Below are 24,531 nucleotides of genomic sequence, written 5' to 3' on the forward strand. Positions count from 1 at the left end.
TAGCATCCGGGGCCCTGCGTGCGCCCGCAACGAAGATGGCGGCTTCCATGCTGAAGTGGAAGCGCGTCTCGGGCTCCAGCGGGCCGGTGCCCAGGCCCCGGCACGGCCACCGGGCGGTGGCCATCAAGGAGCTGATGGTGGTGTTCGGCGGCGGCAACGAAGGGATCGTCGACGAGCTCCATGTTTACAACACGGGTAAGAGAAAGAGCGGAGACCCCCACACACAGAGAGGGGGGGGGGAGGGGAATACAACAACAACTGGCAGACACAAACAAACACAACATCCCCCTCCTCCTCCTCCTCCTTCTCCCCCCGAATCAGCCCCCTCCCCCCCCCCTCACAATCCACACAGGAGATAGTGCGAAACGTCCATCTCGGTCACCGCTCTCCCCGTCAATTGTTTTTAAATCCTTTTATTTATTTATTGACTGGGGAAGGAGGAGGTGGCCCCCCGTGACGTCACGCCGGACAAGATGGCGGCCGCCAGGGAAGCCGCTCTGGCGCCAAAGCTGCTATTTCTTCCCCCCCCCCCCCCCTCAAACGGCTGTCATTTCTGGTTTGTTTTGTTTGCGCCAAAAAAACACTCTTTCCTGTCTCTCCCTCCGTACCATCGCCCTCGTAAGCTCGCCCCTGTCTCAGCGTTTTATTTATTTATCTCCCCCCCCCCCCCAGAGCGATTGCAGCCCCCAGTATTTGATGACTGTAGCGGTTTGCTTTTCCTTCCTCCCCGCGGTTTTATCCTCTTTATCGATCTGCCGTAATTTTCCCACTGTTCACCTTCCCCCCGGTTTCTCTCACCTCTTCTCTCTTTCCCACTTGCCCCCCCCCTCTTTCCCACTTGCCCCCCCCTCTTTCCCACTTGCCCCACCCTCTTTCCCACTTGCCCCCCCCCTCTTTCCACTTGCCCCCCCCCCTCTTTCCCACTTGCCCCCCCCTCTTTCCCACTTGCCCCCCCCCTCTTTCCCACTTGCCCCCCCCCCTCTTTCCCACTTGCCCCCCCCCCCTCTTTCCCACTTGCCCCCCCCCTCTTTCCCACTTGCCCCCCCCCCTCTTTCCCACTTGCCCCCCCCTCTTTCCCACTTGCCCCCCCCCTCTTTCCCACTTGCCCCCCCCTCTTTCCCACTTGCCCCCCCTCTTTCCCACTTGCCCCCCTCTTTCCCACTTGCCCCCCCCTCTTTCCACTTGCCCCCCCTCTTTCCCACTTGCCCCCCCTCTTTCCCACTTGCCCCCCCTCTTTCCCACTTGCCCCCCCCCCTTTCCCACTTGCCCCCCCCTCTTTCCCACTTGCCCCCCCCCTCTTTCCCACTTGCCCCCCCCCTCTTTCCCACTTGCCCCCCCCTCTTTCCCACTTGCCCCCCCTTTCCCGCTCGCCCCCCCCCTTTCCCGCTCGCCCCCCCTCTTTCCCCGCTCGGCCCACTTCCCACTTGCTCCCACTCCCCGGCTTTCTCGATCCTTCCTGCCTCTGCTTTCCCAGTCTTTGCAAATCTTCAGCTTACTCTTCCACTTTTAGCACATCCCTTTGCCTCCACCCCCCCCCCCCCCCTCCCCCCACCCCCCAACGCTCACGTGACGAGGCAAGGGAGTGTTTCTGAGGCACTGCACCAGCTGGCTGAATGGCCTCCCACGCGGCAACTCTGTGATTTGGTGGAAACCTTTTCTCCTCATGTCTCAAACTTTATCTGTGGCTTTGCCAGTGACTTCCCAGCCCCGTGTGTGTTCACCTCAACTAGAAAGGGAACCCTGGTCTCTGTACGTGAGCGACTGGCCTCTGCGTGTGCTCGCCTTCCCTCATGTAAGCACTCACCTCCGTCTCCTGCACACTCTCCCCGTTCTCAGCTTGTGGCTGGTTTCTTTGCCCACGCTGTGTGTCACCCATCTCCTGACCTGGTGGCGTGTGGAGTTTGTGCTCTGAGGTGTTAGGCTGCATCGAGACACAAAACTCGGAGATGCTCATCATTGTCACCTTGGCGTCCGAGTCTTCTTGTTGCGAGTGTCGGAGGTGTGTACGTTTCTCAGCAGCAGTATTGGGCTGCACCTCGAGCTTCGGGGACGTGGCTGGGGTTAGGTGGTGCGGTTTCCTTCCCGGCTGATGTGTGGCGAATCGGTGAAGAGACGGCACGTCGGTCACGGCTGCGATTCAGAACATCCTGCAGCCACTGGGGGAGGGATTGCCCACCCCCATTCTGGGCTTCCTCTGCACCATCCCCTCTGGCATAGCAGGGCTCCCTCACCTCCAGGTCCTCTAGTCCCTCCCCTCTGACAATCTCCATGAAGGATTATTTGGATTCCACTCTCTTTATCTATTTCTTTCAACCTGAATCCTGGTCGACTCACCTTTGACAGGGGTCAGGCTGCCCTGCATACCTAAGTCATACAGTTCGGCTGTTGCAGGATGTGGGTGTCCATCACCTGTCCCTAATCACCCCCTCGAGAAGGTAGTGGTGAGCCGATTTTGTAGGATCCTCACAGTGTGAAAACAGGCCGTTCAGCCCAACACGTCCACGCTGACCCTCTGAAGAGCATTCCACCCAGGCCTATCCTCCTACCCTATCTGTGTAACCCTACATTTCCCATGGCTAATCCACCTAGCCTAGTTCAACACTACGGGTAATTTAACACTGGCCAATCCACCTAACTTATTTCTGTGGGAGGAAACTGGAGCACCCACAGGAAACCCACACAGACATGGGGAGAACGTACAAACTCCACACAAACAGTCACCGGAAGTTAGAATTGAACCCGGGTTCCTGGCGCTGTGAGGCAGCAGTGCTAACCACTGAGCCACCGTGCCCACCTGTGCGATGTAGCAACACTTGGCAATGCTGTCAGGGAAGGGGTTTCAGGAGTTTGACCCAGCGATATCGTTCCAAGCCTATGCACTACCCTTCAAGGATCACACTGCTGCCTTCTCAGAGGGCAACTAGGGCTGGGCGATGAAATGCCAGCCCAACCAGCGATGCCCAGGTCTCGAGTGGGTGAAGAGTGAAGTTAGGATGATGGGTGTTTGGACAGGAGCTTGCAGGGAGGTGGCGGGTTTGGAAGGTGCTATCAGAGGAGCCTTGGTGAGTTGCAGCAGTGCATCTTGTAGGCGGTACACACCGCTGCGGCTGTACATCGGGGGTGGAGGGAGTGTGTGTTGAAGGTGGGAATTAGTGTGTCAATCAAGCAGGAGCTAATTTGTCCTGGATGGTGTGGAGCTTCTCGAGTGTTGTTGGAGCTGCCCTCATCCAGGGCAAGTGGGGAGTATTCCCTCACCCTCCTGACTTGTGCCCTGTCGATGGTGGGACAGGGCTTTGGTGGGTTAGAGAGGTTCTGCAGGATTGCCAGCCCCTGCTTGGTGTGCAGTGTAATGGCCACTGAACAATGCCCCCAGTCTGCTGGGTAGAAATGTGAGGGAGGAGAATGTGCCTACTGAAACAATGAGGCTTGGATTCTAACACTCTATCTCCAAGCCCGTCGTTGAGTGGGTACAGAACTCCTCAATGCTGTGACTTTGTTGAGCAGTCAGAGTGAATGAATCCAGGCCCACTGTCTGTTTACCTGACACTTGTCCACAGGAAGCAGGAACTCCCACAAGCATTCCTGAATTGTTTCTAATGTTATGGACTTGGCCAGACCACTCCAAACATTCTTAAGCAGGCAGCCCAGACCATAACTTTGCAATCTGTTTCAGAAAGTGTACAGTGAAAATTACCTGGAGTAAGTTTAGATTAGTTAGATTAGATTCCCTACAGTGTGGAAACAGGCCCTTCGGCCCAACAAGTCCACACTGACCCTCCAAAGAGTAACCCACCCACCCTCTGACTAATGCACCTGACAACTATGGGCGATTTAGTATGGCCAATTCACCCTGACCTGTACATCTTTGGACTGTGGGAGGAAACCGGAGCACCCGGAGGAAACCCACGCAGACACGGTGGTGGGGACGGGGCGTGGGGGGGGGCTCCCAAGGCTGGAATCGAACCTCGGACCCTGGTGCTGTGAGGCAGCAGTGCTAACCACTGAGCCACCGTGCTGTGTTAACTAGGTTGACTACCAGGTTTTAAATCAGACAAAAAATTTATTCACAAAATTACACAATGAAATACTAAGAAGAGAGAAAAGAACTCCTTCAGAACTCAGTCTATCCAAACTAGACTTAATTATGCTGTTGCAAATATACACAACAGCCCCAATAAGCAAACTCCCGATAAAAACTCAGTGTAACTGGAACACATGCTTCCAGGTTGAAGGACAGAGAGAGAGAGAGAGATTCCACACGGCTCCATGTTGAACGTCCATCCAGTTTAAGACTGAACTCAAACTGCTCAGTTAGAGAGCTGACCGCTCCCCTTTCATTATACAGGTCACTTCTAAACCATGACCTGAAGTCTCATCTGTTTACACTGAAACAAAAGGCCTCTCAAACTCCTTTCCATCCCTGTACCAAACCAGACTGATGGGAGCCCAGCCTGGTGTATTACCCCTCTGAAAAAAAATCAAGGACAGAGTCTCCTTGAGCCAAGGAACAGGTTTTAGAAAAAACAAGGGGCTAGTTTTGTGACACTAACCTTCCATTTGAATTTGCCCAACCTGGGAATCTTTGGGGACAGTGTAGAGGGAGCATTACTCTATCTAACCCTGTGCTGTCCCTGTCCTGGGAGGGTTTGATGGGGGACAGTGTAGAGAGAGCTTTACTCTATTTAAGCCCGTGCTGTCCCTGTCCCTGGGAGTGTTTGATGGGGGATGGTATAGCAGTGTGACCCTGTATCTAAACCCGTGCTGTCCCTGTCCTGGGAGGGTTTGATGGGGGATGGTATAGCAGTGTGACCCTGTATCTTAAGCCCGTGCTGTTGAAGATGTTTGTTTAGTGATCACATGGGTAGTTCTCTAGTGATCACATGGGCAGTCTCTAACGTCCACCAATGGCCATCATGCAAGCCTCTCGGTTGAGTGATCTTTCTAGTGGATCGAGCTGAGTTGTCTTTGTGTAGAAACTGGAATCTTGGTGTCAGATGGTGTCAGCTCTTGTATTAATGGTGTGTGGCGGTGTACAGCCCCCTCCCACAGATAGCCATCTCATAAATGAGCTGCTTGTCTTGTTTCTTCTTGCTCTGGTGGTGGGGGGGGGGGGGGGGGTGGGGGTTGTAGCTTTGCTGCGATAAATTATCGGACCTCCAGCACCAGGGGAGGCTACCTTCTGATAGGCTTTACTTTTGAAATAGCAGTGTGGAGGCTCCCTGTGCTTACATGAGAGGGTGATCACCCCGTCGGGACTTGCACAGTCTGGGTGACCAGGACTGGAGATTGAGAGAAAGCCACGGTGGGGACCTCCCTTTTGGTAGTTTGGTGTCTGTGGGCTGGTGAACGCTGATCTAACGTGATGCTCCGTGTCTCTCTCTCTCTGTCTGTCTGTCTGTCTCCACAGCCACGAACCAATGGTTCATCCCAGCTGTGAGGGGTGACATTCCGCCCGGATGTGCTGCCTACGGTTTTGTGTGTGATGGGACCCGCCTGCTGGTATTTGGAGGCATGGTGGAGTATGGGAAATACAGCAATGATCTCTTTGAACTGCAGGTATTTCGATGGGCCGAATGGCCTTCCTTCCACTCCTATGTCTTATGGTATTGTTCCCCTGGTAGAATGGCAAGCCTGCCTGCTCAATACGTTGGACTGGTCTGCACATCTCCAGGCTATCACTGTCTCTCGGTCTGTCTCTACTTGCGTTTGTCTTTCTCCCCCCTTTCTCTCCTCCCCGCACCCTCTTTTGAATCTCTCCCTCTCCGCTTTCCCCACCCACTTGTTCCCCTTGCTCTCTTACCCCTCCAAATCTCACTCTCCTTTTTATTTTAAACCTCTAAATGCTGGAGATCGGACACTTGGTCGAAGTCACGGAAAGAAAATTAGCGTTTCAATTCCGGTGACGCCTGCTCTATCCATCTCCCTCGGATTCCATCTTCCCCTGGAGGGAGGAGCCATGTGTGTGTGTGTCCTCTTCATAGCATCCCTGAAGTGTGGAAGCAGGCCATTGAGCCCGCCCTAACCCTCCGAAGGACATCCCACCCTCACCCCTAACCTTGCATAACCCACCTCGCCTGCATATCCCTGGTCACAACAGGCAACCTAGCATGACCTGCACCCCTTTGGAGTGTGAGGGGGAACCGGAGGAAACCCACACAGACGCTGGGAGAATGTGCAAACTGCACACAGACAGTTGCCCGAGACTGGAATCAAATCCGTGTCCCTGGCGCTGTGCCAACTGCTGAGCCGTTCCTCCCCTTCCTCAACCTTTGTCATCGGCAGGAGCTACTGGTGTGTTTAATTCGGCTTTGAACGCCAAGGCTGCTTTATAAGTTGTGACAGAAAATCCAGGTTGTGTCATCGGGAGAGAGGTAAAGTCTTCCCTCATCCTAATTTTTGGGTTCTTTTTAGAAATAACTGAATGAGTTTGGGAATTGATCACGCGCAAGAAGTCTTTGCGTTGCAGGTAGGGTTGCCAGTTAAAGAGGCGCGGGCAGGAGGTGGAGGTAAAACAGGGAAGGGGGGGGGTGGGGAGAGACGAGCCAGGCCTTGCTCTCAGAGTCACCGCCCTCCCTTTCTCGTTGCACAGGCCAGCCGTTGGGAGTGGAAGAAACTGAAGCCCAAACCGCCCAAGAATGGGTCGTTGCCGTGCCCACGCCTAGGTCACAGCTTTTCCCTGGTGGGGAACAAATGCTACCTGTTTGGAGGCCTGGCCAATGACAGCGAGGACCCCAAGAACAACATTCCACGGTAAGGAAGGATGTGTGAGGAGGAGGCTGAGTGTGCGTGGGCTTTTCGCGCGGCCTTCACTCGGAGTGGTGCATCGCAGGAGTGTAAATCATTAATAAATCAGACCCTGAGCCACATCGGACCAGGGGTAGAAATCTCAGTCAAAGGTGGAGGTGGAGGGAAGCAGGGAGAAAGAGACGCGTGGGGAAGGGGGCTGGGGTTGGGGGGGGGGGGGGGGTGCAGAGATGCTTGGGTTGGGAATTCCAGGGTTCTGAACCTCGGGAGAGATGAAGGACCAGCACCAATGGCGGAACGATTGGAATCGTGGGATACACAGACGTTTGGAATTGAAGGAGCACAGCATGTGGACAGATGGGGATAGGGAGGCGGTGTCAGGGCTGGAGGAGGGGACAGGGATAGGGAGGGGGTGTAGGGGCTGGAGGAGGGGACAGGGATAGGGAGGGGGTGGAGGGGCTGGAGGAGGGGACAGGGATAGGGAGGGGGTGTAGGGGCTGGAGGAGGGGACAGGGATAGGGAGGGGGTGTAGGGGCTGGAGGAGGGGACAGGGATAGGGAGGCGGTGTCAGGGCTGGAGGAGGGGACAGGGATAGGGAGGGGGTGTAGGGGCTGGAGGAGGGGACAGGGATAGGGAGGGGGTGTAGGGGCTGGAGGAGGGGACAGGGATAGGGAGGGGGTGTAGGGGCTGGAGGAGGGGACAGGGATAGGGAGGGGCTGGAGGAGGGGACAGGGATAGGGAGGGGGTGTAGGGGATGGAGGAGGGGACAGGGATAGGGAGGGGTGTAGGGGATGGAGGAGGGGACGGAGATAGGGAGGGGGTGTAGGGGCTGGAGGAGGGGACAGAGATAGAAAGGGGGTGTAGGGGCTGGAGGAGGGGACAGAGATAGAAAGGGGGTGTAGGGGCTGGAGGAGGGGACAGAGATAGAGAGGGGGTGTAGGGGCTGGAGGAGGTGACAGAGATAGGGAGGGGGTGTAGGGGCTGGAGGAGGGGACAGGGATAGGGAGGGGCTGGAGGAGGGGACAGAGATAGAAAGGGGGTGTAGGGGCTGGAGGAGGGGACGGGGACAGGGAGGGGGTGTAGGGGCTGGAGGAGGGGACGGGGATAGGAAGAGAGTGTAGGGGCTGGAGATGGGGACAGAGATCGGGAGGGGGTGTAGGGGCTGGAGATGGGGACAGAGATAGGGAGGGGGTGTAGGGGCTGGAGGAGGGGACAGAGATAGGGAGGGAGTGTAGGGGCTGGAGGAGGGGACAGAGATAGGGAGGGGGCTTAGGGGCTGGAGGAGGGGACAGAGATAGGGAGGGGGCTTAGGGGCTGGAGGAGGGGACAGGGACAGGGAGGGGGCTTACGGGCTGGAGGAGGGGACAGGGACCGGGAGGGGGCTTAGGGGCTGGAGGAGGGGACAGGGACCGGGGGGGGGCTTAGGGGCTGGAGGAGGGGACAGGGACCGGGAGGGGGCTTAGGGGCTGGAGGAGGGGACAGGGACCGGGAGGGGGCTTAGGGGCTGGAGGAGGGGACAGGGACCGGGAGGGGGCTTAGGGGCTGGAGGAGGGGACAGGGACCGGGAGGGGGTGTCTGGGCTGGAGGAGGGGACAGGGACCGAGGAATTGAATGAATTTGAACGTGCTGCAAGTTTGACAGTTGATATTCATTGATCAGTCTTTGAGTCATTTGTCGGTCTCACCTCCTCCTCCCGTACCTCACTGTAGTGTTCAATTTTGTTACTCCCTGGCTCTGTTAAAACCAGCGAGTGAAGGCTGGTCATTTCAGCTGAATGGGAACCTACCGAGAGTCAGGGTGTTGGGTTGGAGCACTGAACCCAGCAGGTGGAAGGCTCTGGGGTTTGCGATGCGAAGGTGCAGAGCTTTCCAGGCACTGCGAGGTATGCAGACTGGCCAGGAGACCATGGTCGGAGGGGTGTTCTGCAGGGAACAGGGCTGTAACCGTGCCATGTGTCTGTTCCCTTTCAGCATCAGTTTAGTTTCTCTCACTGCTTCCTGGATTTGTATCCGTGTAGCTAAAGCACCTGCATGTCTCTCTTTCTTTTCTCCCCCTCCCTCCACTTTCTATGTCTCTGCCGCTGTTGCCGACTCGTACCCTTCCCGCTCCCTTCCGATTCATTCCCCCTGTTCCCTTGCCCGGCTCCTACCTTCTGTCCCCTCTCTCCATCCCACTCCAGTTACCTGAATGATGTTTACATATTGGAGCTGAGGCCCGGCTCGGGAGTCCTGAGCTGGGACAACCCCATCACCTACGGAGTGCTGCCCCCCCCGCGGGAGTCTCACACCGCCATCATCTACACCGAGAAAACTCTGAAGAAATCCAAGTTGGTCATCTACGGAGGCATGAGTGGTTGCAGGCTCGGAGACCTCTGGACGTTGGACATCGGTAAGGGGAAGGTGCTTTCACTAAGTGTATGGTTTCACGTGGGCAGGGCGAACATGAAAAGAGCTTCTGTCCTTGCATCGTCCCTCCGAACTCTGATCGATACGTCTTTTCCCTGGCCGGGGACAGAATAGTGGGAGCTTTACTCTAGCTAACCCCTGTCCTGTCCCCGGGAGTGTTTGATGGGGGACAGTGTAGAGGGAGCTTTACTCTGTAGCTAACCCCGTGCTGTCCCTGTCCTGGGAGTGTTTGATGGGGGGGGCAGTGTAGAGGGAGCTTTATTCTCTATCTAACCCCTTGTCTGTCCCTGTCCCTGGGAGTGTTTGATGGGGGACAGTGTAGAGGGAGCTTTACTTTCAGTTTTAACCGAGTAGAGGGAATGTTTTTTGAAATTTAAAAGGGTAGCGGAAGCTTTACTCTGTATCTCACCCGGTTCCTTAACCTGTTCTGGGAGTGTTTGTCAGAGGCAGAGTCTGAGTCTAAAGAGACGGATCCCTTTTGATTTTGCCTGCCATCTTCCAGATACACTAACGTGGAACAAACCGAACGTGAATGGTGTTTCCCCACTCCCACGGAGTCTGCACTCGGCTACCGTAATCGGCAATAAGTGAGTGTAACAGCCTGCTATTCTTGAGAATGAACAACTTTGCGAGTGTGCCTGTTTATTTTTACCACTTTACTCCCTCCTTGTAGATCAGCCCTGACCTGACTCTAGATGCTGACATCTCTCCACCTCTGTTTATTATAAAGCCGTTGGGTTTGACCCTGGGCTTGGGGTATATTGTTGGTTTGAGTTTCACTTGGCACGCACTTGGTGAAATGGCATTGGGGTTCGGGCGCAAACACTTGGGACCCAAAATGCTGCACATAAAGTAGAGGCTGAATAATGGTCGGCAGAGTCCCATTAGTCGTCATGTGGCTTTGCAGATTAGAGCAGCCATATCTCCTTCCTTGGCCAACACCCTGCTGCTCCACGCCACCCACTCTCCGCCACTGGACTGGGGAGCAGTCCCTTCAAAAGATACACTCAGAGCAGCAGGAAGACATGATAGTGTCTCCCCATCCAGCTGTATGAAGCAATGAGGGCTGCCCCTGCCCCTGCGTCCTCCCTCCCCTGAGGGAGAGCGGCCAGCTGGAGTGGAATATCACCTCGTGACAAATGCCCCCATTGAACGACAGGGAGAGTGGCCCTCCCTAACCAGGCCAGGGGCTGTGTGTGTGCGTGCGTACACGCGGTGTGTGTGTGTGTGTGCGTGCGTACACGCGGTGTGTGTGTGTGTGTGCGTGCGTACGCGCGGTGTGTGTGTGTGTGCGTGCGTACGCGCGGTGTGTGTGTGTGCGTGCGTACGCGCTGTGTGTGCGTGCGTACGCGCGGTGTGTGTGTGTGCGTGCGTACGCGCGGTGTGTGTGTGTGCGTGCGTACGCGCGGTGTGTGTGTGTGCGTGCGTACGCGCGGTGTGTGTGTGTGCGTGCGTACGCGCGGTGTGTGTGTGCGTGCGTACGCGCGGTGTGTGTGTGTGCGTGCGTACGCGCGGTGTGTGTGCGTGCGTGCGTACGCGCGGTGTGTGTGCGTGCGTGCGTACGCGCGGTGTGTGTGCGTGCGTGCGTACGCGCGGTGTGTGTGCGTGCGTGCGTACGCGCGGTGTGCGTGCGTGCGTACGCGCGGTGTGCGTGCGTGCGTACGCGCGGTGTGCGTGCGTGCGTACGCGCGGTGTGTGTGCGTGCGTGCGTACGCGCGGTGTGTGTGCGTGCGTGCGTACGCGCGGTGTGTGTGCGTGCGTGCGTACGCGCGGTGTGTGTGCGTGCGTGCGTACGCGCGGTGTGTGTGCGTGCGTGCGTACGCGCGGTGTGTGCGTGCGTGCGTACACGCGGTGTGTGCGTGCGTGCGTACACGCGGTGTGTGTGCGTGCGTGCGTAAACGCGGTGTGTGCGCGCGTGCGTACGCGCAGTGTGTGCGCGCGTGCGTACGCGCGGTGTGTGTGTGCGCGTGCGTACGCGCGGTGTGTGTGTGCGTGTGCGTACGCGCGGTGTGTGTGTGTGCGCGCGTGCGTACTCGCAGTGTGTGCGCGCGTGCGTACTCGCAGTGTGTGCGCGCGTGCGTACTCGCGGTGTGTGCGCGCGTGCGTACACGCGGTGTGTGTGCGCGTACGCGCGGTGTGTGTGCGCGTACGCGCGGTGTGTGTGCGCGTACGCGCGGTGTGTGCGCGCGGTGTGTGTGCGTACTCGCAGTGTGTGCGCGCGTGCGTACGCGCGGTGTGCGTGCGTGCGTACGCGCGGTGTGCGTGCGTACGCGCGGTTTGTGTGCGTGCGTACGCGCGGTTTGTGTGCGTGCGTACGCGCGGTTTGTGTGCGTGCGTGCGTACGCGCGGTGTGTGTGTGCGTGCGTGCGTACGCGCTGTGTGTGTGCGTGCGTACGCGCGGTGTGTGTGTGTGCGTGCGTACGCGCGGTGTGTGTGTGTGCGTGCGTACGCGCGGTGTGTGTGCGTGCGTGCGTACGCGCGGTGTGTGTGCGTGCGTACGCGCGGTGTGTGTGCGTGCGTACGCGCGGTGTGTGTGCGTGCGTGCGTACGCGCGGTGTGTGTGCGTGCGTGCGTACGCGCGGTGTGTGTGCGTGCGTGCGTACGCGCGGTGTGCGTGCGTACGCGCGGTGTGTGCGTGCGTGCGTACGCGCGGTGTGTGTGCGTGCGTGCGTACGCGCGGTGTGCGTGCGTGCGTACGCGCGGTGTGTGTGTGCGTGCGTGCGTGCGTACGCGCGGTGTGTGTGTGCGTGCGTGCGTACGCGCGGTGTGTGCGTGCGTGCGTACGCGCAGTGTGTGTGCGTGCGTGCGTACGCGCGGCGTGCGTGCGTACGCGCGGTGTGTGCGTGCGTGCGTACACGCGGTGTGTGTGCGTGCGTACGCGCGGTGTGCGTGCGTACGTACCCGCGGTGTGCATGTGTGCGTGCGTGCGTACGCGCGGTGTGTGTGTGCGTGCGTACACGCGGTGTGTGTGTGCGTGCGTACGCGCGGTGTGTGTGTGTGCGCGCTAGTTCAGAGTAGACAGCCTGAATGGCCTGTTTCTCCCAGTTTGGAACTCTCGTGTTTCTTTCCTCTCTGCCCCAGAATGTATGTATTCGGAGGCTGGGTCCCGTTGGTTATGGAAGATGTGAAGGTAGCTACACATGAGAAGGAGTGGAAATGCACCAACACATTGGCTTGTCTCAATCTGGGTACGTACAGGGGCTGCTTTCTCTCTCCTCTCCACCGTGTCCCCTTCCCTAATCCCACCGTCAGCCAGCACTGACCTTCCCCCTTTCCCGTAGCTGTACCGACACCCGGATTCGGCTCTTGGCTGACCTTACCCTGCTCCCCGTTGAGACGTTGTGTTGTGCTTTGCCCCCGTGGCAGACACGATGACCTGGGAGCCGGTTGCGATGGAGACGCAGGAGGACAACCTTCCCCGAGCTCGTGCGGGCCACTGCTCGGTCGCCATCAACTCGCGGCTGTACATCTGGAGTGGGAGGGACGGATACCGCAAAGCCTGGAACAATCAGGTGTGCTGCAAGGACCTGTGGTACCTGGAGACAGGTAGGCAGGAGCAGACTGCAACCCCTGCTCCCTCTTAACACCTCAACTCTCTCTGAACAATCCTCCATCTGCCCCTCTAACAAGTCCCCAACCTACTGTGGTACCTGGAGACAGGTAGGCAGGAGCAGACTGCAACCCCTGCTCCCTCTTAACACCTCAACTCTGTCTGAACAATCCTCGGTCTGCCCCTCTAACAAGTCTCTAACTAATCGACCCTGGTGCCCACCCCTTCCACTCTGCGAGGCTGTGTTCTCCAGCCACTTGGTGGATGGAAATGTTTCTCCCAGTGTTGCACTCGATGTTAGAACATAGAACATAGAACAATACAGCACAGAACAGGCCCTTCGGCCCACGATGTTGTGCCGAACTTCTATCCTAGATTAAGCACCCATCCATGTACCTATCCAAATGCCGCTTAAAGGTCGCCAATGAATCTGACTCTACCACTCCCACGGGCAGCGCATTCCATGCCCCCACCACTCTCTGGGTGAAGAACCCACCCCTGACATCTCCCCTATACCTTCCACCCTTCACCTTAAATTTATGTCCCCTTGTAACACTCTGTTGTACCCGGGGAAAAAGTTTCTGACTGTCTACTCTATCTATTCCTCTGATCATCTTATAAACCTCTATCAAGTCACCCCTCATCCTTCGCCGTTCCAACGAGAAAAGGCCGAGAACTCTCAACCTATCCTCGTATGACCTACTCTCCATTCCAGGCAACATCCTGGTAAATCTTCTCTGCACCCTCTCCAAAGCTTCCACATCTTTCCTAAAGTGAGGCGACCAGAACTGCACACAGTACTCCAAATGTGGCCTAACCAAAGTCCTGTACAGCTGCAACATCACCTCACGACTCTTGAATTCAATCCCTCTGCTAATGAACGATAATACTCCATAGGCCTTCTTACAAACTCTATCCACCTGAGTGGCAACCTTCAAAGATCTATGTACATAGACCCCAAGATCCCTCTGTTCCTCCACCTGACCAAGAACCCTACCATTAACCCTGTATTCCGCATTCTTATTTGTTCTTCCAAAATGGACAACTTCACACTTGGCAGGGTTGAACTCCATCTGCCACTCCTCAGCCCAGCTCTGCATCATATCTAAGTCCCTCTGCAGCCGACAACAGCCATCCTCACTGTCCACAACTCCACCTATCTTTGTATCATCTGCAAATTTACTGACCCACCCTTCGACTCCCTCATCTAAGTCATTAATAAAAATTACAAACAGCAGAGGACCCAGAACTGATCCCTGCGGAACTCCACTTGTAACTGGACTCCATGCTGAATATTTACCATCTACCACCACTCTCTGACTTCGACCGGTTAGCCAGTTTTCTATCCAATTGGCCAAATTTCCCTCTATCCCATGCCTCCTGACTTTCCGCATAAGCCTACCATGGGGAACCTTATCAAATGCCTTACTAAAATCCATGTACACTACATCCACTGCTCTACCCTCATCCACATGCTTGGTCACCTCTTCGAAGAATTCAATAAGACTTGTAAGGCAAGACCTACCCTTCACAAATCCGTGCTGGCTGTCCCTAATCAAGCAGTGCCGTTCCAGATACTCGTAAATCCTATCCCTCAGTACCCTTTCCATTACTTTGCCTACCACAGAAGTAAGACTAACTGGCCTGTAATTCCCGGGGTTATCCCTATTCCCTTTTTTGAACAGGGGCACAACATTCGCTACTCTCCAGTCCCCTGGTACCACCCCCGTTGCCAGTGAAGACGAGAAGATCATTGCCAACGGTACTGCAATTTCCTCTCTTGCTTCCCACATAATCCTAGGATATATCCCGTCAGGCCCGGGGGACTTGTCTATCCTCAAGTTGTTCAAAATGTCCAACACATCTTCCTTCCTAACAGATATCTCTTCTAGCTTATCAGTCCGTTTCACACTCTCCTCTTCAACAATACAGTCCCTCTCGTTCGTAAATACTGAAGAGAAGTACTTGTTCAAGACCTCTCCTATCTCTTCCGACTCAATACACAGTCTCCCACCACTGTCCTTGATCGGACCTACCCTCGTTCTCGTCATTCTCAGGTTTCTCACATACGCATAGAATGCCTTGGGGTTATCCTTGATCCTATCCGCCAGGGATTTTTCATGCCCTCTCTTAGCTCTCCTAATCCCTTTCTTCAGGTCCCTTCTGGCTATCCTGTATCCCTCCACTGCTCTGTCTGAACCTTGTTTCCTCAACCTTATGTAAGCCTCCTTCTTCCTCTTTACTAGACATTCAACCTCCCTCGTCAACCAAGGCTCCCTCACACGACCATTTCTTTCCTGCCTGATCGGTACATACATATCAAGGACACGTCGTATCTGCTCCTTGAAAAAGTTCCACATTTCCACCACATCCTTCCCTGACAGCCTATGCTCCCAACGTATGCTCCTCAAATCCTGTCTTACAGCATCGTAATTTCCCTTCCCCCAATTGTAAAATCTACCTTGTTGTGCGCACCTATCCCTCTCCATAACCAAGGTGAAAGTGACAGAATTGTGGTCGCCATCACCAAAATGTTCACCCACTAACAAGCCCACCACTTGTCCCGGTTCGTTACCGAGTACCAAATCCAATATGGCCTCCCCTCTGGTTGGACAATCTACATACTGCGTTAGAAAAGCTTCCTGGACACACTGCACAAACACCGCCCCATCCAATCTACTTGATCTAAAGAGCTTCCAATCAATATTTGGGAAGTTGAAGTCGCCCATGACTACGACCCTGTGGCCTCTGCACCTTTCCAAAATCTGTTTCCCAATCTGTTTCTCCACATCTTTGCTGCTATTGGGGGGCCTATAATAAACACCCAACAAGGTGACTGCACCTTTCCTATTTCTGACTTCAGCCCATACTACCTCCAGAGGCAGATCTCCCTCAAACTTCCTTTCTGCAGCCGTTATACCATTTCTAATTAGCAATGCCACCCCCCCTCCTTTTTTACCACCCTCCCTAATCTTACTGAAACATCTGTAACCAGGAACCTCCAACAGCCATTCCTGTCCCTCATCTATCCATGTTTCCGTGATGGCTACAACATCGTAGTCCCAGGTACCGATCCATGCCTTAAGTTCACCCACCTTATTTCTGATACTCCTTGCATTGAAGTATACGCACTTGAGCCCATCTCTGTGTCTGTAAGTAGTCCCTGTCAGTGCTACCTTGTCCACAGCCTCCCTACAGTCTTGGACATCCTGACACACAGCTAGCTTACTTGCTGGACTACAAGTCCGGATCCCATCCCCCTGCCAAATTAGTTTAAACCCCCCCGAAGAGTGCTAGCAAACCTACCCCCCAGGATATTGGTGCCCTTCTGGTTCAGGTGCAACCCGTCCTGTTTATACAGGTCCCACCTTCCCCAGAATGCAGTCCAATTGTCCAAATATCTGAAGCCCTCCCTCCTACACCATCCTTGCAGCCACGTGTTCAACTGCACTCTCTCCCTATTCTTTGCCTCTCTGTCACGTGGCACCGGCAACAACCCAGAGATGACGACTCTGTCTGTCCTAGCTTTTAGCTTCCAGCCTAACTCCTTGAGCTCTTGAATGACCTCCCCGCCCCTCTTCCTACCTATGTCGTTGGTGCCAATGTGTACCACGACTTCTGGCTGCACACCCTCCCCCTTAAGGATTCTGAAGACACGGTCCGAGACGTCTCGGACCCTAGCACCCGGGAGGCAACAAACCATCCGAGAGTCTCGCCCATGTCCACAGAACCGCCTGTCCGTCCCTCTAACTAGAGAGTCCCCTATAACTAGCGCTCTCTTCTTCTCCCCCTTTCCCTTCTGAATCTCAGAGCCACAGACCCCTTCACTGCAGCTTACACCTGCAAGGCTGTCCCCCCCAACAGTTTCCAAAGCTGCATACTTATTTTTTAGGGGAACGACTACAGGGGAACCCTGCACTGCCTGTTTCTTCCCCTTCCCACCTCTAACTGTTACCCAGCTACCTCTGTTCTCTGGCGTAACTATGTCCCTGTAGCTTCTATCGATCACCCTCTCAGCCTCTCGAATAATCCTCAGCTCATCCAGTTCCAGTTCCAGTTCCCTAACTCGTTCGGTGAGGATCAGGATCTGACTGCATTTCCTGCACACGAAGTCGGCAGGAGTATCGGTGGTCACCCCTACCTCAAACATCCTGCAGGAGGAACATTCCACCGCCTGTGCTGCCATGACTGTACACTTAGCTGTAGTCTCCCGGGTTCGTTTTTCCTCGGCCGCTGCTCCCACTCAAATGTTGCTGCCGGTCACCTGGATTCACTGTCCCTCTGGTGCTGGGTGACCAGCGTGGTGTTCCTTTGGCCGTCCGACAGCTCAGCGGATCACCCCACTCCATCAGGCAGAACCCACCGTACACCAGCCTGGATGGGGGGGGGGGGGGTAGACACTACCACGTGGCACACGGGCTGACACAGTTTCAACCGGCTTCTGAATCAGACCTGGCTCTGGCGGCAGTGTGGTGTTGTCAAAGATGCCCCTGCTTCATTCGCGCCGTTCAGAGGATGGGATTCTGCTGTCCTTAACCTGGACTGGCCTACGTGAGAGTCCAGACCCCGCAGGGGGACCCATGGCTGGCTCTTAACTCTTCCCTCTGAAGCGGCCCGAGGAGGGCGCTCACTTCATGGAACAGCAAATGCCAGTCTGGTCGGCAGTGTCCACGTCCCGTCAACGATTGGCTAAGGTCCAATTGAGGACACGCTGAAGAGGGAGAAAAGTTACAAGCAGAGCTGCCTGATGGAGGACACGACAGGCACTGCGTGTGCTCTGTTCTCTGGTCACCAGGATTAACTTGGGCTTCTCACTTTGATGCTCCACTTACCATATTGTTAAGGCAGGCGTAGATCAATTCTCCATTAGCAAGAAAGTGAAAGGTTATATTTATAGAGCACAGAAACAGACCGTTCACTCTAAATCATCCATGCTGACCAGGCAATCTATATAAATCTAGTTCCAGCATTTAGCCCATGTCCTCCTTAAACCCTTCCTATTTATATACCCATCCAGATGCCTTTTAAATTCTGTAATCGTACCAGCCTCCACCACATCCTCTGGCAGCTCATTCCACACACGCACCAGCCTCTGTGTGAAACCTTTGTTCCTCAGATCCCTTTTAAATCTTTCCCCTCTTGCCTTAAACTTCTGCCCTCTTGTTTTGGATTCCCCTACAGTAAGGAAAAAGACTTTCCCTATTCAGCCTTATCCATGCCCCTCATGATTTTATAAGCCTCTATAAGGTCACCTTTCAGCCTCCGATGCTTCAGGGAAAGTAGCCCAAGCCTCTCCCCGAGGCTCAAACCCTCCAACATCCTTGTAAATTGTTTCTGCGCCCTTTCAAGTTTCACGGCATCCTTCCCCATAGCAGGGAGACCAGAATTGAATCAAAAGTGGCTGAACCAATGTCCTGTACAGTCCCACGTGACCTCCCAACATCTATACTCAATGCACTGACCAATAAAGGCAAGTGTACCAAATGCTGCCTTTACCACCCTGATTCCACTTGTAAGGAATTTAGTGGTGATTGTCATCCACTAGTTCAGCCTTTGACTTGGTCCCCCTCCCATAAGTGGAAGCATCTCTGACTTTACCCTGTCGAACTTTCAACGCAGCAAACTTGTGTTTAACTGGCACCTGAGGTGAATTGAGGCGGCGATGACGTTGTGGTTTTATGGCTGGACTATTAGTCCAGGGACTCGGATAATATCGTGGGGACCTGGGTTTAAGTCCCGCCACAGCGGTTGGTGTAATCTCGATGAGTTCCAGTAAGCAAACTCAATCATACAGGCATGGGTCAAGAAGCCCTTGGAGCCTGGTCGTCCCACATAAACACAATGGTGAAGCGGGGCCCAACAACAACACCTCTTCCTCAGGAGGCTTACGGAATTCGGCGTGACCGTAAGGGCCCTCGCCAACTTTTACAGGTGCACCGTAGAAAGCATCCTGCCTGGGTACATAACAGCCTGCTATGGCACCTGCTCTGCCCAGCACTGTAAGAAACTCCAGAAGGTGGTATGCACAGCCCAGACCATCCCGGAAGCCAGCCTTCTATCCATGAAATACATTTACATCTCCCGTTTCCACGGAGAGGCTGCCAATATTATCAGAGCTTTCCCACCCCCACCCCAGTAACGCGCTCTTCCATCAAGCAGAAGATACAGAAGCTTCAGCACGCACTGACCGGTTCAGGAGCTGCTTCTTCCCCGCTGTTATTAGTCTGTTCAAATTTCAAATCTAACATTGATCTTCCTTTTGTACACCACCTTATGTGGGTCAATGGCCTAGTGGTATGATGGCTGCATTGTTAGTTCAGCCTTCTGGGGGACCCGGGTTCGAATCCCACAATGGCTGATGGTGAAATCTGAATTCGGAAATATCTGGAATTAGACTACTGTAAATCCATTGCCAGTTTTTGGAAAAACCCATCTGGTTTACTTTAGGGACGCAAACTGCCTACAAGTGACACCAGACCCACGGCAATACAGTTGCCTCTCAACTGTCCTCACGCCAATACATGCTGGACTAACCTGCATCGCCATCCTCCCGTGAATGAATAAAGAAAAGGAAAACAAAAATCCTTCAGTGCGCCGAGCGTGGTCCTCACTCTGTTCAATCACCGTATGATCTTTGTACGGTATGATTGGCCTGTACTGCACACAACAAAGAGACCTTGGAGTGCAGGCTCATAGCTCCTTGAAAGTGGAGTTGCAGGTAGATAGGATAGTGAAGGCGGCGTTTGGTATGCTTTCCTTTATTGGTCCGGAGTACAGAAGCTGGGAGGTCATGTTGCGGCTGTACAGGACATTAGTTAGGCTGCTGTTAGAGTACTGCTTGCAATTCTGGTCTCCTTCCTATCGGAAAGATGTTGTGAAACTTGAAAGGGTTCAGAAAAGATTTACAAGGATGTTGCCAAGGTTGGAGGATTTGAGCTACAGGGAGAGGCTGAATAGGCTGGGGCTGTTTTCCCTGGAGCGTCAGAGGCTGAGGGGTGACCTTATAGAGGTTTATACAATCATGAGGGACATGGATAGGGTAAATAGGCAAAGTCTTTTCCCTGGAGTGGGAGAGTTCAGAACTAGAGGGCATTGGTTTAGGGCGAGAGGGGCAAGATATAAAAGAGACCTAAGGGGCAACATTTTCACCCAGAGGGTGGTACGTGTATGGAATGAGCTGCCAGAGGATGTGGTGGAGACTGGGACAATTGCAACATTTAAGAGGCATTTGGATGGGTATATGAATAGGAAGGGTTTGGAGGGATATGGGCTGGGTGCTGGTAGATGGGACTAGATTGGGTTGGGATATCTGGGCGGGTTGGATCGAAGCTGTACATCTCCATGACTTAGATAAACATGACAACAGGAAGTCCAGTCCAGACAACAGGTGGGCCTGGGGGGAGGTGGAGAGAGAGAGAGAGCCTGGTGAGGGGTCAGAGTGGCACCTCTCCATGCCAGCCAGGGTATTGTAGATGAATGACTTTAACCAATGCTCCGTCTCTGGGTCTTTATTTGCAGAGAGGCCTCCAGCGCCATCGAGGGTGCAGCTGGTCCGTGCCAACACCAACTCGCTGGAGGTGAGCTGGGGGTCTGTGCCCACCGCCGACGCCTACCTGCTGCAGCTGCAGAAGTACGACATCCCGGCTGTGACACCAGCCTCCCAGCCACTGCCCTCAGTGCCCGCCGGGCAGCCCAAGAGCCCTGCCCCCGCCTCAGCTGCCCCCTCCCCCCAGCAGGTGGGCAGCTCGCTGCTGCCACTGCCCCCGGGAGCTGCCGTGCCCTGCTCACCGCCGGTGCCAGCGTCTCCCGCCACCTCGCTGGCCCCTCCGCAAACGCTGCTGGGGGGCGCGGCCCCTACCACCACCGGAGCCCGGGCGCAAGGTGAGATTGGGGTGTGGGAGGTGGAGGGGGGGGGGGACTGCCGGTGGCTGCTGTGTGGGGGGAGGCTGTCGCAGGGGCTGGAGGAGGGGACAGGGATAGGGAGGGGGTGTAGGGGGGTGGAGGAGGGGACGGGGATAGGGAGGGGGTGTAGGGGGGTGGAGGAGGGGACGGGGATAGGGAGGGGGTGTAGGGGGGTGGAGGAGGGGACGGGGATAGGGAGGGGGTGTAGGGGCTGGAGGAGGGGACGGAGATAGGGAGGGGGTGTAGGGGCTGGAGGAGGGGACAGAGATAGGGAGGGGGTGGAGGGGATGGAGATAGGGAGGGGGTGGAGGGGATGGAGATAGGGAGGGGGTGGAGGGGATGGAGATAGGGAGGGGGTGGAGGGGATGGAGATAGGGAGGGGGTGGAGGGGATGGAGATAGGGAGGGGGTGGAGGGGCTGGAGATAGGGAGGGGGTGTAGGGGCTGGAGGAGGGGACGGGGATAGGGAGGGGGTGTAGGGGGGTGGAGGAGGGGACAGGGATAGGGAGGGGGTGTAGGGGCTGGAGGAGGGGACGGAGATAGGGAGGGGGTGTAGGGGCTGGAGGAGGGGACAGAGATAGGGAGGGGGTGGAGGGGATGGAGATAGGGAGGGGGTGTAGGGGCTGGAGGAGGGGACGGGGATAGGGAGGGGGTGTAGGGGCTGGAGGAGGGGACGGGGATAGGGAGGGGGTGTAGGGGCTGGAGGAGGGGACGGGGATAGGGAGGGGGTGTAGGGGCTGGAGGAGGGGACGGGGATAGGGAGGGGGTGTAGGGGCTGGAGGAGGGGACGGGGATAGGGAGGGGGTGTAGGGGCTGGAGGAGGGGACGGGGATAGGGAGGGGGTGTAGGGGCTGGAGGAGGGGACGGGGATAGGGAGGGGGTGGAGGGGATGGAGATAGGGAGGGAGTGTAGGGGACGGGGATAGGGAGGGAGTGTAGGGGACGGGGATAGGGAGGGAGTGTAGGGGCTGGAGGAGGGGACGGGGATAGGGAGGGAGTGTAGGGGCTGGAGGAGGGGACGGGGATAGGGAGGGAGTGTAGGGGCTGGAGGAGGGGACAGAGATAGGGTGGGGGTGTAGGGGCTGGAGGAGGGGACAGAGATAGGGAGGGGATGTAGGGGCTGGAGGAGGGGACGGGGATAGGGAGGGGGTGTAAGGGCTGGAGGTGGGGACAGAGATAGGGAGGGGGTGTAGGGGCTGGAGGTGGGGACAGAGATAGGGAGGGGGTGTAGGGGCTGGAGGAGGGGACGGGGATAGGGAGGGAGTGTAGGGGCTGGAGGAGGGGACGGGGATAGGGTGGGGGTGTAGGGGCTGGAGGAGGGGACGGGGATGGGGAGGGAGTGTAGGGGCTGGAGGAGGGGACGGGGATAGGGAGGGAGTGTAGGGGCTGGAGGAGGGGACGGGGATAGGGTTGGGGTGTCGGGGCTGGAGGCGGGGACGGAGATAGGGAGGGGGTGTAGGGGCTGGAGGAGGGGACGGAGATAGGGAGGGGGTGTAGGGGCTGGAGGAGGTGGGGGTGTAGGAGGCTGGAGGAGGTGACGGAGGTAGCGGGTGCCCTGAGCTCTACCCTCAGTTTCTCTGTCCCTGCCAGGTCCGACAGCCGTTCTGCGGGTGGCCTCTCCTCAGGCACCCACCGTCCTGTCGAGTGGGAGCTCCCTCATCGCTGTGCGGCCAACAGGGAACCAGGGGAAGGTACCGGTCCCCGTGACAACGCTGTCTAGTGGAGTCCACATGGTAGTGTCAGCCCAGGGCAGCCAAGGCACGGTGAGTTGTATGTGGGATTCTCAACGTTGTAGGCACCTTGATGAACATCGCCAGCCCCATCAGTGGTTCAGAGCCCCCACCTGCCCCCAGTCATCTCTGTGTCTGCGTGGGCAATTGTCATAGCAACACAGCCAGGTCCTAGCAAGCGTTGGTGATGGACCTGCGTTCATGTAGCACCTAGTTTTGTTGCAGTAATCATTGAAGTACAAAACTAAAGGTTAATGTTTGGAAATTTCAGGTCACAATCGGGGACACCAATGTCCCTGCCTTCCAGGGAGGAGCTCCCTGCTCTGATCCTAGTTTCCTGATCTTGTATCCAAACTCCTGGAGGGTTCTGTTTTCCATCATGCTGGGCCTGGGTGGGTGGGGTGTCTCTCAGTTGAGCTGCTCCAGCAGTGTCTTTGACCGCAGAAATAAAACGGCATCTCTCCCAATCGCCACTCGCCTTTGAAACCGTATCCTCCTCCCTCCCTCTGTGCGCCTCTCCCTCCCTTTTGTCTACACCTCGGGGGGGGGGGGGGGGGTAGGTCTTTCTGTCCCCATCCTTTCAGATCAGTGAAATGTACTCGTCGACGCGATCAGCCCCATCTCTCCTGAGGAAAACGACCGCAGTCCCAATTCGTTCCCTTGAATATCTCGGCTGCGTGTCCTTTCCAGGCCTACCACCTCCCCCCCCCCCGAGTGGAACTCAGTTGCCTTTCCCTTTTTTCTGACCTTGCGGCCATGGTTTAATTCCTGCCTGGGTTGTGAACCCTGTCGTGCATCTCTTCCCCCCCGTCAGTGCCCACTCGCAAAGTGCGGCCCCCCCCTCTGCTGCCGCGGTTTCCCTTTCTAAGGTTTGGCGTTCTTGTGATGGGGTCCTGACGAGGGCGGGGCGGGAACCGTCACGGGAGTTAGTGACCCGAGCGGATGTCGCCGCTGGTTGGCCCACAGACCATCGGGGGTGCTACGCAGATGAGTGGGATGGCAGCATTGGCGGCTGCCGCAGCAGCCACGCAGAAGATCCCTCCGACCACGATCTCCACCGTCCTCGGCGTGCCGGCTCTACCATGATCAAGACGGTGGCCGTCGCCCCCGGTTCCACGCTGCCAGCGACGGTCAAGGTGGCATCTCCCCCATCATGGTGAGTAACGCCGCGTGGTCCCGCGAGTTCGTCAGCCTGGGCCGACATCAGCACTTAACTGCAGCAGGAGCATCCCTTATTGACCCCCCCCCCCCCCCATGAGCAGGTGGTGGTGAGCCGCCCCTTTGACCCGCGGCAAGCTTCCCCCGTGTGGTGCAGGGAGACCCCCCCACTATGGTGCCCCGTGAGGGAGGGGGTTCGAGGATTCTGACCCCGGCGACACTGAAGGAACGGCCCATATCGTTCCTGATCGGGAGGGGAATTCCCAGGGGGTGGTGTTTCCCTCATCCCCTGTGTCTGCTGCTCCCTCGGGAGGTGGTGTTCTCCCCCCCCCCCCCTCCCCCGTATCTGCTGCCCCTCAGGGGGTGGTATCCCCCCCCTGTATCTGCTGCCCCCCCCTATCCTTCCAGGGGGTGGAGGTGGGGGGTGAGGAGGGTGCTGTCGGAGGACCCTCAGTGAGTCTGTGCAGTGTGTCTTGTAGACGGTACACACTGCTGTCCCTCTGGGTCAGGGCTGGAGGGAGGGGGGGTTGGAGGTGGGGGGGTCAGTGTGACTATCAAGTCGGGGGGGGGGGGGGTGTTGAAGGTGGGGGTCAGTGTGACCATAGAGTGTGGGTGGGGGTCAGTGTGTCGATCAAGTGTGGGGGGGTGGAGGGAGTGAGTGTTGAAGGTGGGGGTCAGTTTGTCGATAAGAGTGTTGGGGTGTGGGGTTGCTCTGTCCCTGGACTGTGTTGAGCTTCTCGAGTGTTGTTGGAGCTGCCCCCGTCCAGGGCAAGTGGGGAGTATTCCCTCACCCTCCTGACTTGTGCCTTGTCGATGGTGGGACAGGCTTTGGGGGGAGAGTCAGGAGGGGAGTTACTCGCTGCAGGATTCCCAGCCTCTGACCCGATGGGGGGAGAGTCAGGAGGGGAGTTACTCGCTGCAGGATTCCCAGCCTCTGACCCGATGGTGGGAGAGTCAGGAGGGGAGTTACTCGCTGCAGGATTCCCAGCCTCTGACCCGATGGTGGAGAGTCAGGAGGGGAGTTACTCGCTGCAGGATTCCCAG

General features: G+C 56.5%; 1 protein-coding gene across 2 annotated transcripts; it reads left to right on the plus strand.

Moving 5' to 3' along the window:
- LOC140470076 (host cell factor 1-like) lies at nt 1-23,517 on the plus strand. 2 transcript variants are annotated; one of them, XM_072566517.1, is made up of 10 exons: nt 1-195; nt 5,408-5,556; nt 6,590-6,750; nt 8,924-9,132; nt 9,652-9,736; nt 12,231-12,337; nt 12,516-12,695; nt 20,218-20,580; nt 22,190-22,362; nt 23,296-23,517. In XM_072566517.1, exons 1-10 carry the CDS (start codon nt 36-38, stop codon nt 23,413-23,415), a joined length of 1,707 nt encoding a protein of 568 aa, XP_072422618.1. In that variant the 5' UTR covers nt 1-35; the 3' UTR covers nt 23,416-23,517. The 2 variants fall into 2 exon arrangements, with proteins under 2 accessions (XP_072422618.1, XP_072422619.1); XM_072566518.1 differs by lacking the exon at nt 1-195 and adding an exon at nt 1,608-1,999.
- Nucleotides 23,518-24,531: the final 1,014 nt, after the last annotated feature.

The sequence above is a fragment of the Chiloscyllium punctatum genome, chromosome 50 (genome assembly GCF_047496795.1).
Source record: "Chiloscyllium punctatum isolate Juve2018m chromosome 50, sChiPun1.3, whole genome shotgun sequence".
In the NCBI taxonomy this organism is placed as follows: Eukaryota; Metazoa; Chordata; class Chondrichthyes; order Orectolobiformes; family Hemiscylliidae; genus Chiloscyllium; species Chiloscyllium punctatum.